The sequence below is a fragment of the Podarcis melisellensis genome (genome assembly GCF_964234715.1).
Source record: "Podarcis melisellensis genome assembly, chromosome: 4".
In the NCBI taxonomy this organism is placed as follows: domain Eukaryota; kingdom Metazoa; phylum Chordata; class Lepidosauria; order Squamata; family Lacertidae; genus Podarcis; species Podarcis melisellensis.
This window is the reverse complement of record NC_138531.1, coordinates 81,640,929-81,661,754: the sequence shown is the minus strand read 5'-3', so window position 1 is coordinate 81,661,754 and position 20,826 is coordinate 81,640,929. Positions and strand designations below refer to the sequence as shown.

The window sequence follows — 20,826 nt, the reverse complement described above, 5'->3', positions numbered from 1 at the left end:
TTCCCATGTGTAGGAAAGGGATGGATCATTCTGTTGGATTGTAAATGGTTTGTTATGGAGAAAGCTAAGTTACTTCTATACTTTAAAAAATAACCAAGAGATTGGTGCTTTGGCTTTAAATTCATAGTTTAGAGTGGTTGATAAATTGGTGGCTTTTGGGGTCTGTGTAAGCATAACCTACATATTATTTGGGATTTCACTATAGAAGGATGGAACCATAGTAGTGGACCCTCTGTCTAGCATTTTGTGAACTAGCTTTATTCTGATTTAAAATTACTATAAAGGAATGTAAACTGATTGCATCTTAAGTATTTTAATTTTTTGACTTAAAAATCAACACAACTATACCTTATATTAGCAAACAACTATGGGCACTATAAAGTGAGTATTGTTAAATATGTTTATTTTCACACTTAATATTAAAACACAATCGTTTGGAAACATTTGTTTTTGGTCTGGGCCTAAAGCTTAGCCTAAACGCAATAGGCTATGCAAAACTGCCTTTGCTTTTTGCTACTAAAAAAGTTGTATTAACAAATATTTGGTTTTTATGTAGTAGGAAAACTGATAGACATAATATTTGTACCTACTTAACATTTTGTTTAAATAAATAATTTTTTCCACAAATAACTTACTTGAAGTAGTTGTTTCAGTTCCCACTCGTTCTGGTCTCTCTCAACATTTTCCTGTGCAATTTTATTATGGTAGTCTTTAGTAACACAGAATTAAGGGATAAATAGCTTGAAAGTGCTTACAACTTGACTTTAGAGACCATTATTTTAGTTTGGTTGTTCTTTGAGGACTGACATAATTTCCCACATCATGGGTGCCATGTGAGAAAAGTACTTGGAATATGAAGGCATACTTCCTTCCAAGTGTTCACATGGTTATACTGGAATGCATGAGGAGAAGCGATGGGTTGCTATGTGGCAGTAGATTTGCATTGGTTACATATCATTTCAAGCTGTCATGGAACATCTGCAAGCCTAGGAATGCCAGTTTGCTGCTTAGCAAAACTTTTCCTTTCACCTTGTGCTTCCAGTATAGCCACATCAAAGTGCAAAAGCGAGCAGAATCTTAACATGCTTCTGCCACTATATTTGCTTTAGGAAAGTCCTCCAATACTTTGCTTTATATTCTGTATGGTCTCAGGGACCATCTGACAATGCAGTAGGCCACAGACAAGGGCTTATTTACTTACTGCTCTTCCTCTCTCTCGAGCCCAGAGTGATGTCGGCTTACATGGAGTCAGAACTTTAGCTCTTAGTACAGTGTTTTCTGACTGTCTAGATGGGTAGGCAGACTAAGGCCCTGGGGGCCGGATCTGGCCCAATCGCCTTTTAAATCATGCCTACAGATGGTCCAGGAATCAGTGTGTTTTTACATGAGTAGAATGTGTCCTTTTATTTAAAATGCATCTCTGGGTTATTTGTGGGGCAGAGGAATTCTTTCATTATTTTTTCAAAATATAGTCTGGCCCCCCACAGGGTCTGAGGGACAATGGACCAGCCCCCTGCTGAAAAAATTTGCTGACCTCTGGTCTAAAACTTACTGTGGTCTGTCAGAGGCCTTTCACTACCATGCTGCCCAAGATCTCGGAACGTTAAATCTTGGATGAGACCCTTTATTATAAAAATAAAAATCTGAAGAAACAAAAGAAGGTTAAATGTGGAAGACTACACAGTATTTAAGAAGATATGAAATGAAGCAAATAAATAAATAAATGAAAGAAGCTCAATTATGATAACATGAGTTCAACTGGCCATCCATTTGTATCATTGATGTCCAGCTATTGTAGGCCTGAAAGCACTGCTGCAACATAACAGAAACCTAGGTCTTGCACTATGCAGGCATTTTTTTTCTGTGCAACTTTACTGGAGAACTTTGCCAGGTACATTTTGTCTTGATTCCTTTTTCCCATATTTGTCACTGAGAAGATGCCATGCAGTTGTTAAAGGTCCAGGAGTCTGTTCAGAATCCAGCAGGCCTAGAGGAAAGTAGTATCAATTTTATCTCCAAAATTCAAACACACAACACATGCAGACTGCTTCCTTAGCCACTGAATCTAAAAGGAGCAAAAAGCATGGGGGGGGGCGGCGGTTTGGAGAAAAAGGAAATACAGAAAGTGTCTAAAAATTCCAGGTGATTAGGTGATGGGTTGGAGAGGCAGTTCCTCCAAGAAGTCCAGGACCTGTATGTGCTGCGGAAGTGATGCTATAAAGATGATTCAACATGCCTTGCTGAATGCATTTTCGTAACACAAGGAACATGTTGCCATTTTATGTCAATCGCTGTGAGGGTTTTGCTGAGTTCGCCCATAGATACTATTGCCATACAGCTGAGAATGAGCATTCACTCTTTACACTTCAGCTGCTAACCAGTCACTCTTGATGGACGTTACGGCTATGTGTTAATACATGCGTCAGTAGAGGTGTATGCACTAGATAATTCCAGTTACAGATAGGTAGCCGTGTTGGTCTGCCATAGTCAAAACAAAAAAAATTCCTTCCAGTAGCACCTTAAAGACCAACTAAGTTAGTTCTTGGTATGAGCTTTCGTGTGCATGCACACTTCTTCAGATACCTGAAGAAGTGTGCATGCACACGAAAGCTCATACCAAGAACTAACTTAGTTGGTCTTTAAGGTGCTACTGGAAGGAATTTTTTTTGTTTTGCACTAGATAAGTGAGTGAAGCAGTTTACAGATTTTATTCTAGTATGTGTTTCCAGAATCCAGTCGCATGATCTTTTTGTGTATTTGGAATGACACACACTGCAGTGCACATGGGTTTTCTAATACAAATATTTTTAATACTGTATCTGGCAAAGTAATTCATGAAACTGCACTTAGACCACAAACAGAATATGGCAGTTTAGGCTGCTGTCTATAATTGACTCATTTTGTTTGCATTGCTTTATGGTAGCTAAACCTCAATGATTTCTATCTCTTTTTCTTCGGTGATTGATAATTCAGGGCATGTCCTTTTAGTTTTTGCTCCTTACTTTCTTTGCTGCTACTTTAACTGTTAGCGCTTATCTGTCACGCTTTTCAGAGGAGGTAGTTGTATAGAATCAAACAAGTAAACTTTGTTGCCAAAAGGTAGGCTTTTCATTTTGAGCAAAGGAACATGCAGCAACAGTAAAAAGTGGTAAAAGAAGGAATGCTCTAATGAACATGTCATGTGTCTGCTTGAACGAGTAAATAATATTAATCTTCCAAGGCACACAAAACAGTAATGTAACAGAGATGAAAGAGCCTAATGCCTTAATTTACTTGAAATTCAAATACATAGATTAGAGTAGGTATCTTCTGTAGTCAGATGCTTCTAAAGATGTCTAAATGAGTCTTGCAGGAGAGTGGTAAATTTACTTTATTTGCTGTTTAGATCTGTGAACCCTAAAAGTAGCACCTGAATGCTTAATTCGTATTCTTCTTGTAGGCTTTTTTCCTACCTTAAGGCATCCCCTTACTTACAAAACTGCTTGTACCTTTGTTTTTCTTTTGTTCCTTTAGTAAGCAACTTTCCCCCTTCCTTTAATCTTCTCAACTCTTTCTGCTTCCAAAAGCTCATTGCTGTATCTAACTTAATTTCATATGCCTTTTTGCTGTATTTATAATATTTCTTATCCAGCCTTTACCGCAAGATTGGAGTGCGGGTTACAACAATACAGTTATAAAAACAAGTAAAATTGTTCAAACAAAAAAAACGGGAACATAGATTCAACTAAAGAAGGTGGGTCACACAAAACAAAATAAGTTAACTGTGAAAAGGCCATGGGAAAGTGTCTTACTTTCACACAAAGTTATCTGATACGTTTTACTACATGGTCCCTATATTTAACATCTAAGTCACTGGGAGAGATCATCTGGGGGTGTGAACTGATTGGTGGTCACCAGTATTTTGATGATTCCTAGTTTTACATCTCCTTTTCATCTAATCCAGGTGAGGCAGTGGGAATTGTGAGCGGTGCTTGGGTTTGTAGTGGCTGAGGGCCAGTAACTGAAACTTGGTCCAGGGAAGACATGAATATTGTTGGGGGGTGGTTTGTCTGCCCAGCTAGGTGGTGCTCAATCTGGTTTGGATGAGGTTTCATTCCCCTCTATATCACAGATAGCTAAGAACCCTCAACTAGCCTTTCAGAAGTGTGCTTAAATGTAAGGTGGTTTACACCAGAAAGGGGCATGCCATACCATTTTGGGGGGGAGGGAATTTCATGATTCTGAAGCCACCACACTAAATACTGTGTATCTTATAGATGTCAACCTAATGTCAGCAACCACTGGTATAAGGGTCTGTGCTTCCTTAGCCAGTCTTAATTATGGGTGATGATGGGTCGTTCAAAAGGGAAAGGTTGCCCATGAGAGTCATACTATTCTGGATACTAAAGGTCACCAGCACCTTAAATTAGTGTCAGAAACATCATGGTAACCAATGAAGTTGTTTCAAAATAAATGTTATAACCATAGTGGTGCAAATCCATCAATGTACGGACCTATTGAAGTTTCTGGATGGTCTTTGCAGTTCACCTACCAACTCAGACTGTTAAAAAGCATTTTGGACCACTGGCACATCCCAGGTATCCTGGAACTGAGGAGGACTAAGATGCATTCCAAACTGCAAACATGAGTGATATGACTCCCCCTTCCAGAACAGGCAGTTTCCCAGATTGCTGCTTGTTCAAATTTCCAGCCATCATTTCTGTTGTGGCTAGATGGAACTTCAGTTTATTCACCCACATCCTATCCCATTACAAATTGAAGATGCTCTTTTAGAGGAGGCCACTGCCACGTTTCAGATAAAAAGAAGTGGACCTGGGTGACTTGAAGCCATTTCATGAAGATAAAAAGTTTAGGGGAAACAACTGAACTGAGGATGCACATTGGTTATTTTCTATGAGGAGAGATTCTGTTGTGCCGGCACTGTATTTTACAGTGGAGTCCATTGGACAGAGCAAGGGAGAAACAGACTTGACCGCAACAGTTTCAGTAGCTGATCAATAAGTTTCTCCTTCCCCTCTGCATGACCTACTTCCACCCCACCCCTATTTGGGTCATCAAAAACATCACCCTCATTCCGTGGAGTGATGGATCCTGAAACTGATGCTTCACAGCTCCTGTTGGTTTTCCCCAAGGGGTCAGTATAAAAACTGCTTTGCCACATTCTTGCTGTTAAGCACTAGCATTCTGATTCAATCTACAGTTTTGGTTGTAGCAAAATATTCTCTAGTGGCTAACAAGTCTAAACTCCCTATACAAGCAGTTACTATCCCATGGCCCACCAGAAGTTGCTGAGTTGCAACTCCCATCATTCCTGGCCATTGGCCACTGGTTGATGAGGGTTATAGTTTAGCAATATCTGGAGGGCTACGATTCAGTCACCCATGCCTTATGCCACTGTCTCATTTACATATTTCAAACAGTTTGGCTTTCCTAGCTTTTCTCAGAGAAGACTGCTGGAGGCCCTGACTTTCAATCTCCTGCCTTGCAACTTAAGTTTGACTTCTAGGACCATATGACTACTTCCCCTGTGTCAGTGGTGCCAATGTGGACCATTGGTTCCCACCCAGTATACTTTGCCAGACTGTGATACCTGCAACCTTCATACCAGGCAGACAAGTCACTATATCCACCAGAAATCTAGGTATCTTTGTCTCTAATGATTGAATCACCTACAACAAGGAGCCTGTCCCCATAGGGATATTCTCACTGTGACAGGATATATGTTAGCCCCTCAGTAACGAACATTTACTTCACTTCTAATGGAACATTTCCTGCTGTCCTCATGCCCCAAGATTCACTAGGACTGCAGAGGAGCTATCGCCTTGAGAATGAAAAGCTGCTCTGTCCTTGAAGGCCTCGTCCACCAACCTCTCTGCTTCCCTTTGCTTCTCCAGATCCCAAGAGATCTTGCCCCTTCTTTTTAGTGAAATACTTGATTTTCAGCTAGAAGGATGTACTGTTTAAGGAATGGTTATGGAAACACCCTTTGCACATTTCAAAGCTGTGTTTCTGTACAAAACACGGTTAAATTCCTATCTTACTTAATACAAAGAAACCATTTGTCTAGAAAGCAGATGTTTTCCTCCAGACTATTTAGGCAGCTTCTGTAAATCAACTTTCAGATAGCAAGGCTGCCAGCAGATGGCCTTGTGAGACTGTCAGACCATCCTCAGTACAGATAGGAAATTATGGCTGTTCTAGCTAGATTCCCCATTAATCACCAGTTCTACAGTGACTGGTCCATGGGGTCACGAAGAGTCGGACACGACTAAACGACTAAACAACAACACTACAGTGACTGACCAATCTTAAAGGAAGACTTTCTCTTTCATGGGTTGCCTAAGCAAGCGCAAACTCATGCAGGGATTAAATGAGTCTGAAACTTTGCTGCGTTTTGTAGAAGAAAGTCTAGAACATGTTGATTGGTATTTAAAGAAGACTCAAATAAGATCATATTTTCCACTGATCAAGTTAAGGTTTAGGTTTGATTGTTCCCTTTCATTTCTCTTGGTGGGAAAAACTTCTTGGGTGGTTTCAGAGTGAAAAGCAGGTTTTAGAGGCTTCTGTTGCAGAGGCAGAAATTACTCACATGGTACTGTGAGTTGCTCCCATAGTACTAGATAGCATGGGGCAGGGTAGCCAGCATGGTGCCTTCAAGTTGTAGCTGGGCTGTAACTCCCACCAGTCCCAACCAGCATGATTGGTGATCAGGGATGGGAGCTTTAGTCCAGCAACATCTGGCGGGGCAGCATCCTGGCTACCCCATGGTAGGAAAATGAAGCATGTATTGTCACCTGTAGACATTGTTCCCTTACATGCAAGTCAGTCAGTTCATATTGGGTTATAACTGAATTTCCTCCTAAATAAATTAATTGCCTTTGATCATTTCCTACCTAATTAGCCAGTGGTTATAGTAGATGTTAACTCAGTGTATGACTGTTGTGAAAATGGCAAATTAAGTTACATAGATTAGGTAGGTGATTAAAAAAAAAATCTAAACCTGCTTTGCATCCACATGGAGACTGCACACATGAACCCAAGTCCTGTCATCCTTGCCCATAAACATTCTGGAATAAAAATAGCATGGGCAGGCCTATATGCAGATTGCTCCACATAAGAAGACACAATTTGCAGATTATGTTGAATGCATGTTCATGAGCTGGAACTGGCATAGATGGGGTGGGTGGGTGCTATCTCTATTGTATGTGGGTTCTACATTCTGTAAAATACATGTAGATATGGATCCTGTGTGTGGTGACTTGGCCTTACTGTAACAGTAGCTGAGCTTTTGAGAGGATACTAGAAAATTCCTGTATGCCTATTGTAATAAGACAATCTGATTGAGTCATAACTAATGTTATTTTTACTTTTTCATTATTTGCTTTTTAGAAATATGGCAAATTAACAGCTTGTACTGGCTGCAGAGTTCAGTGCAGGTTTTTTGACATGACACAGTGCATAGGACCTAATGGACATATGGAGCCATACTGCTCAACTGCATGCATGAACACACACAAATCAAAACATGCAAAATCAGAAAGTAAGTGAAAAGGTTGGCGTGTTTTCATCCATGATGATAAAATAATTTTCCAAAGTAGGAGACTCTTGTTTCACTTATGCTTTCTATCCGATTTTCCTTTGGGGGAAAATTTTATTTTAAATTAGTTGATGCCTAGATTACATTTAGCACGTAAAATAACATTAGCAATGCTTATCGGTCACATAGAAAAGCTATAAAGATTGATGCCTTTAAACTTTTAATATTTAGCTACAACTTCTTTATAATGAAAAATGTACTCTTAATTCTTCCATTGCATCTATTTTTGTCTTAAATTCATTGTGAAGCTTTTATTTTATGACAGAGGTACATTGTTGGAGTCATGATCAAAGAACACACATTGCTAGCAAAAGTGCAGTCTGTGTTCTTCCTTGTAAAATAGATGGAGATGGTTAAAAATCAGTTGAATTTGTTTGAAAAAGTGCAAGTACATTTTTTGTAACCCCACCAAAATAATACACGGAGGCATGATTTACACAAAAAGTGTTTGTAATTATATCTGTATTTAAAAACAAACTATTTAAGTAGAGCTTTCACATTGGCCTGGTTCAGATGATTATCTGATCATCTTACAATGCCATGATATGAACAAGATGCTACATGGCTCAATTGTTCCTCCAACACTGTGAGTAAACTAGGAAGCCTATAATTAACCATAGTTTTTTCATCTAAACCAAGAAACTATAGTTTCTAGCTTCAGAACACCTAGTGTCTTCCAAAGCTGGTAACTGTAGTCTCCTGGTTCAAGTAAAGTGGGAAAATAGAGATTTCCTGGATTGATTGCTTGAGTAGCAAAGAGGCTGCATTCCCAGCTAAAATACTCAGTTTATTAAGCCAAGATAAGATGATATGAACGCAGCCATTGATGCAGATTTTGAGAAACGCCAACTTGTTATTCATAACATTGTACATTTGCATTTATTTTATTTGTAAACTACATTTTTCTTTTAGGTATGGGGATTGTTTGCCACTTTTGTAAGCGAAACTGTTTACCTCAATATCAAGCCACAATGCCTGATGGAATACTGTACACCTTTTGCAGTTCGAGTTGTGTAGCTAAATATCAGGTTAGCTGTTGTGTTAAATCTCTTCCTCCCTGGATATGTATTTTTCTGTGTATGCCTGTTAGGTGCTCTTAGTATGTTCATATTAAATAATTTGCTACCTACTCATTGTTAAAAACTACTCTTTATGAATACGCGTTTAAACAAGTGGGGCTTCTAATGTACCTGGTCACATTTTGGCACTTCTCAGTAATTTCCAAAGTTATGGTGAGAGTTGTTTGAATGTCCATTCCCCTGCACTAAGAAAAGTGAGATTGTAAGCAAGTCACCACCTGCATTGGGACAACCCATGGTTACTTGAACACAAGATCAACTATGACCCTGTGTATTAAACCTAGTTTCAGATAACCACAGGAATTCCTGGGTCATTTCTGCATACTGTAATAGGAAGCATTTATATCACCCCATGTTTAGAAGTTGGTGAGAGATAGGGAGTAAGTTTTAATATCTTATCTCAATGTGAGTGAGAGTTGGGCTTAAGTTCTCCTTTGGGCTGCAAGAAAAACCGAATGTTTAATTTGGCATTGACTGGCAACCTATGTAATTGTGCTTCTTTGAGAGATTAAGAATTACACTGCCCAGAACAATTGGACTGGTTTCCAATGCACTGTTTGCTGGGTGTTCATTCCATTTGAGTGACATTTGAAGCCTCAGTGTACGTGTAATAAGGCTGCCGTGCATTCACATTGCATAGTTTTAAGCGACAAGAGTTCTGAATACCTTAGTCCCCATTCCATTTTGAAAGCAGTGTTTTTAAATAAGAAAAAGAGAGAGCAATTTTTTATGCTACTTGGTAGGGGCCTCCAAGTGGCCTGCCGCTTATTCTTGAATGTTATGCCGGTTTTACTTAAAATAACCAAATGTGTTTGGGTCTACACCATCCAGATTTGATACAAGCCAGTGAGACTTGATGTTGAATGGGTCTCGAGCCTCTGTTGCTTTCCTGACCTTTTGCCTACTTTGTTTTCTGTAAATGAAATAGAAATTGTAAATTTGGAGGATGGCGAAATCATCATTGCAAGATGGTGTCTGAACCCCGATGACCCTTTGTGCCCAGGGATTATTAGTCTTAAGTATGCAATTGTTAGCTATGAATGCTAGAAAAAAGAAAATATTCCCAGATATGATATGCCACATAAGCTGCATGGGAACAGAAAATATATTTGGACCTACTTTCCCCATCATTTCTGCTTCCCAAAGCTACCCCAGAATGAGATTTAGGAAGGAAAAATATGGATATCAAGGAGTCCAGCACCATGGCAACCCTTGTCTCCTAACCTCACCAGAAATTGGATGAAGTCCTCCAACTCTTTAGAGGTGACATTGCTAAATAGGCAAGCAACTTAGCAGAGATCTCAGTGACAGCAAGCACGGCAATGGAACTCAGCTTCAAGAACAAAGCCGCCATTGAGGTAATGAAACCCCCACAAATTGACTTAAAGCTACAGCTAGAAGACATTCAAGGTCAAGATTGCTGCCTGAATATTAGGGCCAGGGGGAATCCACGAGGAACCTGGAGAGCAAAGTTTGCAAGAAGCTTTTATAGCACAGATCTGTCAGCTGCTCCCGAGGTGAATCTTTAACCGGGGGATATAGAAAACCTACACAGTTCACTTTGTTCCAAACAAAAAAAAGGCAAGAATCCTAGGGATGTTGTAGTGCGTTTTTCCAAATACTTGGTAAAAAATGACTTAATGCAGAGATTTAGAGTTACCATTGTAAGTTAATAGTAATCCAGAATGGAATCTAGAAAGCTTTTACAGCATTTGGAATTGCAGCCTGACTTGGAGCAGTGAACACAAGAAGCTGATGAAGAAAGCGGGGATCCAGATCAAGAGAGCTTTGACCTAGTGGCAAAGAGACAGAAAGGTTTCCCCAAAGAAGAAATGGCCAGAATTTATCCCAGATGGAACCTGCTCAGTTTGGGATTTTATGTGACCATTCTGTTGACATTGCATAAACAATCATTTTAACTTCAGCATAAAACTTCAGTGCTAACTTCTTTACTGTTAGATCCGTGGAGTGGGGAGTTTTCCCCTTCCCCTTTGATTCCCACTACATTTGAAACTCATTGAGTTTCAGGGGAAGGGGAAGTTGTAGGTGATGGGTTGTTACTTGTATGGGACTAATGGGTACATGCCAACAATTGTGGGAAGTGGTTAACTACAGGTTCAGTGTATTGCCCGATAAACAGCAAATACTCTTTTTGAAAAAGACACTTTTTTATAGCAAGAATCCTTTAAACAGGAATGGATGGCCATCGGAGACGATCTTCATTTCATACTTGTGATGGGACGATGAGCTGCTTGTGCGTAAAATGCAAGTCCCTCAGAGTTTGATCAGGCTTTCAAACCTCTGCCTGTGACGGAGCCCCTCCAGCATGGCTGCGTCAATCACTAGTAGAATCCGAAAGTGGCTGCTTTCGGAAACGTTTCCAACATAAAAGCTCCTTAACGGAAACACGTCGTCTGGCCTCTCGGCGTGACAGTTTCCGTCGAGGTGTGGGTGTCCCTATAGGAGGTCCTGAGACCTCCCCACTGGTTTCGCTTGAAGCGTCTCTGAGCCATCCCTCCGACTCACTTTCCCTTGGAGTTCTTGCTCGCCCTCTACTGGTTCCCTCTTCCGCTGCTACTGCTCTCTCACCCTCAGTGAGCCTTTGCGCCTCCGGCGCTTTAGATGTCAGTTCCCTGACATCCACCTCCCCTCCAGGGCCCCCTTCACCCCCTCCCGTCTCCTCTCCTACTGGCGGTGAGGAGGTAAAACCCTTGAAAGAACCTCCCTCATCTTCCGACGTCGCGAACACTTCCTTCCACTTGTTGCTGTTCCTACTCTCTAGGTACTCTTCGTCATCAGAGTCCACTCCCTCTTCCAACTCCGACTCCGCGAACCCTTCCATTTCCTCTTCCTCATCGGTGGTGCCGAAATACTCCCTCCTAAACCTTGCTATCGGCTGAGGTTTCCTCGGGAACCTTTGATGGAACGTTTCTGTTAAAACCTCGTCATTGACTTCCTGCGCACTTACCCAGGTGTTTTCTGACTCCGGTTCCCCTTCCCACGCCACTAAATACTCCACCTGATTTCCCTTCCACCTGGAATCGAGGATTTCCGCTACATGGTTGCGGCGTTCCCTCTCTTCCAAGGCTGGTCCCCTGACGTGCTCCCCTTCACCTCCTCCCCTGTATGGTGACAGTAACGACCTGTGGAACACTGGGTGCAATTTCATGTGATTGGGTAATCGGAGTTTGAAAGCTACCGGGTTGACCTGCTGAATCACCTCAAAGGGTCCCAATCTTCTGGGCCTCAGTTTCTTACAACCCCCTTTGAACGGCAACCCTTGGGTTGACAACCACACTTGATCCCCCACCCTTATGGTTTCACCTTCCCTTCTGTTCTTGTCTGCCTGCTTCTTATATTGTGCCTTAGCCCTTTCTAAGTTGAGCTGGAGCTGCTGATGGATGGCTTCCATCTCTTCTACAAAATGTTCAGCCGCTGGGACGCTCCATCTCTCCCCTCCTTCCCCTGGAAATGCCCTGGGGTGACACCCGTAATTAGCCAAAAAGGGACTCATCCCTGTGGACACATTCTCCGCATTATTGTAGGCAAATTCTGCCAACGCCAACTTTTCGACCCAATCGTTCTCTCTGTCATTGACATAACACCTAAGATATTGTTGAAGAATGCCATTTGCCCTTTCCGCCTGCCCGTTGGTTTCAGGGTGCCGGGCAGTTGAAAAATTGACTTCCACGTGTAACAAGCTCATGAGCTTCCTCCAGAACCTGGAAGTAAATTGTTTGCCTCGATCTGAGATCACCCTCGAGGGAGCCCCGTGCAACCTAAAGATATGTTCCACAAACAACTTCGCCGTTTCTTCCGCTGTGACTGCATGTGAGCATGCTACAAAGTGGCACATCTTAGTTAACAGGTCTACTACTACCATGATGGCTGTTTTCCCCTTGGACCTTGGCAGATCCGTCATAAAATCTATTGATATCGCTTCCCAAGGCCGTTCTGGTGTGGGTAAAGGTTCTAATAACCCTGCCGGCGCCCTTCTTTCCCCTTTTGCTCGCTGACATTGGTCACACCCTCTTACATACTCCCTTACATCTTCCCTCACCTTAGGCCACCAAAATTCCCTGGTAACCAACCACATGGTCTTGTGTTGCCCAAAATGTCCCGCCGTGGGGCTATCATGCAACTGCTTGAGTACTCTCCCCCTCAATTCACCTTCGGGTATATACAGTGCCCCTTTGTAATACAATGCCCCATTTCTTTCCTCAAAACCTCCGGGGCTCTCGCCCTCCCCCCTGAGACCTCTGAGCTTATCCTGGGCATATTCATCATTTTCCGTTTCCTCCACCAGTTCTCGTTGCCCCACCATCGCCGCCCCACACACCCAGCGGTCCTCCGGGATGACATGTCTCTCTTCGATCACCCCCTCCCCTTCCCAATATTCTGGTTTGCGTGAGAGCGCGTCCGCTCTGACGTTTTCTGGGCCTGGCACATAACAAATCTCAAAGTTAAATTTGGAGAATTCCTGTGCCCATCTCACTTGTCGTTGGTTGAGCACTCGAGCTGTTCTCCAATACTCTAAATTTTTGTGGTCGGTGCACACTTGCACCTTGTGTTGTGCCCCAATTAATAAATGTCTCCACCTCCGGAATGCTTCGTGAATGGCAAGTAGTTCCCTGTCATACACCGTGTAATTCCTCTCGGACTTATTCAGCTTCCGCGAGAAGAAGGCACATGGTCTCCACTCCGACGCACTCCTCCCCGGTTGAAGAAGGACCGCCCCTACCGCCCGGTCGGATGCATCTGTTTCCACTCTCATGGGTTTTCGTAAATCCACATGCAGAAGTTGTTCTTCCGAGGCGAAAGCCCTTTTCAGTTCTTCAAAGGCTCGATCCGCCTCTGCCGTCCAAACAAATTTCTTCTTGCTGCTGAGACAGTCGGTGATGGGCGCCGTCAAGTGGGCAAAGTTCTTGATGAACTTCCGATAAAAGTTCCCAAATCCCAAGAATCTTTGCACGTCCTTCTTGGTCTTCGGTGTCTTCCATTCCAGTACCGCTTGGACCTTGCCTGGATCCATGGCCAATCCCTTGTCTGACAAGCGGTACCCCAGGAATTCCACCTCCTTGGTATGAAACTGGCACTTCTCCAGTTTCACCCACAGCTGGTTGGCTTGCAGCCTGCCCAACACTTCTCGAACGTCCCTCACATGCTGTTCCTCATTTTCCGAATACACCAACACGTCGTCTAAAAAGGCCACACAATTCTTGTAGAGCAAAGGTCCCAGAACGTGGTTTATAAAAGCTTGAAAACACGCGGAGCCCCCTTGTAGACCGAAGGGCATAACGAGGTATTCAAAGGCTCCCAACGGGGTAAACATGGTGGTCTTCCATTCATCTCCCTTCCTTATGCGTATCAGATTGTACGCCCCCCGCAGGTCCAGTTTTGTAAAAATCTTTCCCTTCCTTACTCTGGTCAAAATGTCATCAATTCGGGGCATAGGGAAAGCCAGGGGCTCCGACACTGCATTGAGGGCCCTGAAGTCACACACCAGTCTCGGTTTGTCTGTGTTCTTTTTGTCCACAAAGAACACTGGGCTGCCCCCCACCGCTCGGGACTCTCTGATGAAACCTCGCTTCAAGTTTTTGTCAATGAACTCCCTCAGCTCCTGCATCTCCCTGTCTGACATGGCGTACAGCTTGCCTACTGGGAGTTGGGCCCCTGGGAGTAGGTTGATTTGACAGTCAAAGGGTCTATGCGGTGGCAGTTTGTCTGCTTCCCTTTCGCTGAATACGTTGCTCAGATCTGCGTATTGCGGGGGCACCTTCCCTTTGTCCATCACTTCCATCCCCGCTAGGGTGACTCTATCTCCTCCCGAAACCTTCCCCTCCTTGCAGTGTTCTAGGCAATGCGCTGACCCAAAGGAGACCACCCTCTGATGCCAGCCCACTAGCGGATCGTGTAGCGCCAGCCAGCTCATCCCCAAAATGATGGGCGCTCCTCCCAGGATGGCCACATTAAACGCTATCTGTTCGGTGTGCCTTGCCACTCTCATTATCATCGGGACAGTCTGTTGGCTAACTTCTCCCCCCAACAGCTCTCTGCCGTCAATCGTAGTCACCTGCAAGGGGTTACTTAAAGGGATAGTCTGTATCTGGTGCTCAGCTGCAAACTCCTTACTCATGAAATTACAGGAGCTGCCTGAATCCAAAAGCGCCTTGACCTTTAGTGGGTGTCCGTTTGGCAGTTCTAGTAACACCTCTATCACTAAAGCGGGTCTGGGGGGTTCTGGCATGGGCACTTTCATTGCTCTTTGGCCTGGCTGCTGTGCCCCAACGGTGGCAGCCAGGCGTTGGCTTTTACTTGCTCCTTGCCTTCCTCTTCCTTTCCCCCAACAGCTCCTGCCATCCCTTGCCATTCCTTTCTTTGTGGGCAAACTCTGGCAAAGTGCCCTGGCTGTTGGCAGAGATAACATCTCTTGGCGCTCTTTCCCTCCTTTTTCCGCCCTTCACTGGGATTTGAAACTGCGCGCGCCCGCGCTGTTCCAACTTCCATCGGCTCTGCCGGCGGGAAAGGTGGCTCTGGAATGTCTGGAATGCGGAACTCCCTCCAACGGTCTCCTTTCCCTTCCCGCTTTTCCATAGCCCTCGCCTCCTGGCGCGCTCCTATGGCCAGCGCAGATTTGGTTAACTGGTCCATAGACTCCGCCCTGGGGCCCCGGGAAAGCTCATCTTTGACGGTTGAAGAAAGCCCCTCTTCGAAAAGCATTTGGATGGGCTCCGCCGATAGGTCCCACCCCAATTTGTGAATCAACATGGTAAATTCAGTCCAGTACTCACGGACAGATCTGCTTCCTTGCTGGCAAGCCATTAACTGCCTTCGCACCACCCCCTGCTCAATATCGCTGGAAAACATCAGGTCCATGGCACGAAAAAACTTCCTCGTGTCCTTTAAGATCTCATTATTCGCTGCCATCAGGGGTCTAACCCAATCTTTCGCCCCGGATTCGAGATGGCCAATCACATACGCCACTCGCGATTCCTCATCGGGGAAGTCATCAAACTGCAAGTTTAGAGCGTATTGCATCTCTGTTCTAAAGGCATGATAGTTCCTGGGATCCCCCCCGAATTTCTGCACCAATCCTGGCACCTTTCTGGCGAGCGGGGTGGTTTTCTCCTTTCCCTTTTCTGCATCCTGAGCCCTCCTCTCCTCAAGCCTCGCCGTTTGCAGCGCCAACTGGATCTCCAACGCCCTGTACCTTTCTTCCAGGCTTGGACCTCCTCCAGCTGCTCCTGCTTCCCCGGTTCCGGCTGGATTGCTCATGATGCTTCTCCCTGCACAAGCTGGCTTTCGGAGACTTTCGGATTGCTGTGATGGGACGATGAGCTGCTTGTGCGTAAAATGCAAGTCCCTCAGAGTTTGATCAGGCTTTCAAACCTCTGCCTGTGACGGAGCCCCTCCAGCATGGCTGCGTCAATCACTAGTAGAATCCGAAAGTGGCTGCTTTCGGAAACGTTTCCAACATAAAAGCTCCTTAACGGAAACACGTCGTCTGGCCTCTCGGCGTGACAGTTTCCGTCGAGGTGTGGGTGTCCCTATAGGAGGTCCTGAGACCTCCCCACTGGTTTCGCTTGAAGCGTCTCTGAGCCATCCCTCCGACTCACTTTCCCTTGGAGTTCTTGCTCGCCCTCTACTGGTTCCCTCTTCCGCTGCTACTGCTCTCTCACCCTCAGTGAGCCTTTGCGCCTCCGGCGCTTTAGATGTCAGTTCCCTGACAATACTAAATGAATATTTTGACAGAAGTAAAAAAATACTTAAAAGGGAAAAATACAACACCCTCTACTGAAACTCTGCTATATTAATTATTGAAAAAAATACACTTTGATATGATGCGTACAACTTCCACCAAGAGAAACATGATTACACTTGTTTTTCCAGTTAACATGATTACACTTGTTTTTCCAGTTAATAGGACACTTTCTTATAGCCTGCCTCTTGATCTCAGAGATGTGGTCCTTTTGCGTCTACTCCTCCAATATTGGGAAGATGCACACTTTGATCATATTCCTTTGTTCACTTCTTTGATCTGGGAAAATAATCCACTGGAAATGGATCCAGGATTACTACAAGTCAGTAGTTGTTGAAAGGCCACCAAAGGAGATTTTTATGGCAATAGCCAGAGGAGCATTAATTAATTTAAATTATAGATAAAATATCTCTTCCACAGTTAATCATAGAAAAATGTTAAGCCAACTCCTCTCTATTGAAGAACCTCAAGTGGGCATTAAGAAAACTAAATGTATTTAAACCACCAGATGGCTAAACTGTTGTCTGCTCTAAAACCTTCAAAGACCAATTGGCTTCTTTATTGTTAACATTTTTAAACAAATAAAGCAACAGGCAAATACGAGATACTTTGAAAATTGTTATGATTCCTAAACTTTTGAAGGATTTTAAATCCATTGAACCACATCACCCCGCCCTTTAAATAAGTGCCTGTACCAAACATCCTGGTAAAGAGATGGGCTGTGATCATATCTAACTGTATTCATCATTATTAAAGAATTCACCTGACAACGCTCAGTTGCCTAATGTTGAATGCAATTAATTTTGGACAAAATCATCCATTGCCTATAGCCATTTTAGCCCTGGATGCCACCAAAGGGTTTGTTCACTGGGAGTGGAAATTTTTATTCATTACTTTAAATAAAATGGCAAGTGAAAAGCTTAGCAAGCAATTAAATAAATGGATAGAACTCAGCTGTTTTCTTCCCACAACTAAAACTGTCTGAAATTCCATATAATTGGATTAACATCCATCAGGTTCTACATGTTTCTGACCTATGACACGATTTGAAAAGTTGATTTATGCCACAGATCATTTGGATAAAGGCCTTCTGTCAAAAATGTTGAATATTTTGGTGCAGACCTCAAAGAAACCTCTAACTTCCTTAAAGGCCCTTTGGGGTTGTGTCCTGGGTGCAATAATAGGCAGTACTCATTGGGAACACATGCAGGGTAAAGCTCGGTTTCTCTCGTCATCTGCTTGAGCACTTAAAAATGCATTAAAAACTTCTGCACTGCTGGTATATGCACCCACTTCTGTTAAGTAGGATTGCCAAAACACAACTATCAAATTATTGGAGATTAGGTTCCCTTTTCTATATGTAGCCCTCCTGCCCAGAGTTCTAGCAATTTTTGGATAAAAATATTTCATAACGCTGAAGTGATTACTCACCTGATAGCAGCAGTTAGATTAACTATAACTAAAATGTGGAGATAGCTAAACACAAGCGTAATGGAAATTGGTTTCAATAATTAGGAGGCCTTCAGATGGAAAAAATAACCAACAAACTACAGTGATAAGACATAGCAAGAAGTCTGACAAGTTTTTTCCTGTTTGATTCAGTTTTATTAGATACGCTATGACAAAAGTACATGGTTAAAGAGTACCAGCCTCTCATGACAATCTGTGGAAAGGTGCTTTATTTGATGGGCATTTTTATTGGAGAATTGAATTTGTTCAGACATGATATGCTGTATTTATCTGTGGGGGTTTATTTGTAAGTTTTTTATACTTGAAATTTAATAAAACAAGTTCAGAAAAGGAAAAGGCCCTGTTGATTTTGGTGGGAAAGATTTAGATGTCTTTAGTGGGAGAGTGACTTGATCTTAATACAGCTTAGTTTTGACTAGATTGTATCCATTTCTTACAAACTTGATAACTTCACTGGTTTTTTAAAACTTTGTCCAAGTTAATAATAAAATGTGTAAGGAGCCACCTGATTTCATCTCCAGATTTGACATTGGCCTATTAACATATAAACTGGTCGTGTGTCCTGGAAAGTTCTTAGAATATTCCAGAAAGAAGTTCCATCAAGTGGAATATACCTTTGCTTATAATACTTAGAATCGGGCAAACTCTTGCTTTTCTGAGTCACCAAGACTGAAGCCTCAATTTGCAAATCTGTATCGGTATCTATGAACACACTGATAGTTCATTTCAAAATGGCTAGAATATGTTTGACATACATCTCTATCTGTATCTGTAACCCTGGCTGCTTCCTTTTTCATGTAAACCAGATGCATCTTTTATCTGAAAACTGAGCAAAACAGTAAAAAGAAACAAACCAGTTTGTGTTCTTGGCCTTCTTGCATGCTATCTGTACCTACTAGACTCACCTTTTAGCTGTGCTTTACTTACTACTTTTTATTTTTTTAACAATTCTAGCCTACATTTCAGTCTACCTCTAAGGGCTCAAGGTAGATTAATTCCCCCTCCCCACATTTGATCCAAACTGTGTATGTGAGTTAGTCTACTCAACCTCTTTGGCTGCTTGCGTTGTTGTCCTAACACGGTTCATTTCTTGGGGTGACCTTGTTACGTATACGAAGAAGGAAGAATTGGACAGCTCTCACATGATGTAGCTGGCTAATAATACTGCTTCTTATCCGATGGAAAGGGAAGGCAATCTGCAGATGTGAACTGCCCTCATTTTCACTGGATGGATGGAAAATTTACAGGTCAGATACAGTGGTGTCTTGGTTTGCATATGTCTTGGTTTGCATATGTTTTGAATTAGAAACACGTCAAACCCGGAAGTGCATGTCCTGGTTTGCAACCTTTTTTGGGATTGCAACCCATGGGGGGGGGGGGGAATTATGAACAATTTTTTTTGGAGGCCCCATTGGCGAAAGCACGCCATGGGTTACAACCTGTTTTGGTTTACAAACAGACCTCCGGAACGGATTATGGTTGTAAACCAAGGTACCACTGTATATTTTCCAAGTTAGCCAACATTATGTCACAGAAGTAGTAGCTAACAATTAGTTTTCTCATGTTATACCTCCAAAGCGAGTAACTTAAGCCAGATCTGCTACACACAAGTATGAGAACTACACATATAGCATTCACTTAATATAGCTGGTTATGCAAGAAACAAAATAGGCAATTTTGGCATTGGTTTTAATTCCCAGTACACTGAATTAAAACTGTTGAGTGTATATAAATGATTCCCATATGGTGTAAACCAGTGGTGGCCAAACTTGGCCCTCCAGCTGTTTTTGGACTACAACTCCCATCATCCCTAGCTAACAAGACCAGTGGTCAGGGATGATGGGAATTATAGTCACAAAACAGCTGAAGGGCCAGGTTTGGCCACCACTGATGTAAACTATGGAACCCGATTGCATTTTGTGGTGTTCAGACACACTTGCTTCCTGTTGACTCCATTGTTCCACAATTTGGGATAATTGGGTGTTGCAGGTATGTGCACCATGTTGAGTTTAGCATATCTGTAAGATTAGACCAGTGTTTTTCAACCTTTTTTGGGCAAAGGCACACTTGTTTCATGAAAAAATTCACGAGGCACACCACCATTAGAAAATGTTAAAAAAATTAACTCTGTGCCTATATTGACTATATATATTAAGTAATTCTCTTGGATAGGAATCAAATAAACACAAAGAAAGTATTTTAGAATTACTTTATTATGAAATAGTAAGTAAACAGAAATATTAAAAATTATAAAATACTTTATTTTTAAATCTTTAGAATTTTTCAATTTTTCCCGCGGCACACCAGGCAACATCTCACGGCACACTAGTGTGCCGCGGAACAGTGGTTGAAAAACACTGGATTAGACGATATGTCAGAATCACATTAATACAAATAAAATTAGGCTTGCAGACCAATCAGACGTGTATCCCAAGAAACCTATCTTTCCAATGACTTTGCGTACCCCACATTCTCCCATTGGAAATGTCGTGTTAACCTGTGTAGCTACACACCACTTTTCAGCTTTATTAACACCTCTCTGCATTCTAAAGCTACCTGTATATATGTCTAGGTGATATCTGAAAGGCTTCAGAGCTTCTGTGGTCCCAAAGGTCCTATCCATGTGGCTTACAGTTTGGCTCAAACATTCAAGCCTCCTGTTGCTCTTCAGCTAAATACACATCCTATTCTGCCATTGATATCACCCACCCCACCCCGCACTATTCCCTCGCCACAGTCCAAGTTGATATAAAATTAAAGTAGTAGGTTTTGAGTGGCACCTGAAAGTTAAATCACAAACAGAACGACTTCTGGCGAGAACTGATCTTTAGTGATACTCTGTTTGGATTTTTTAAAGATGTGCTAAATGAAAATTAATTGGGAGTTGGAGACTGAGTCAAAGGAATACACAGGCCGCAGAG

At 42.6% G+C, this 20,826-nt stretch overlaps 1 protein-coding gene across 1 annotated transcript in view; it reads left to right on the top strand.

The window, feature by feature from the left end:
* Positions 1-20,826, top strand: part of ZMYM2 (zinc finger MYM-type containing 2) — a 69,530-nt gene that overhangs the window by 30,579 nt on the left and 18,125 nt on the right. Inside the window, 2 exon segments of the mRNA XM_081909584.1 lie at positions 7,390-7,540; positions 8,510-8,625. Of these exon segments, the coding sequence (XP_081765710.1) occupies positions 7,390-7,540; positions 8,510-8,625 (267 nt within the window).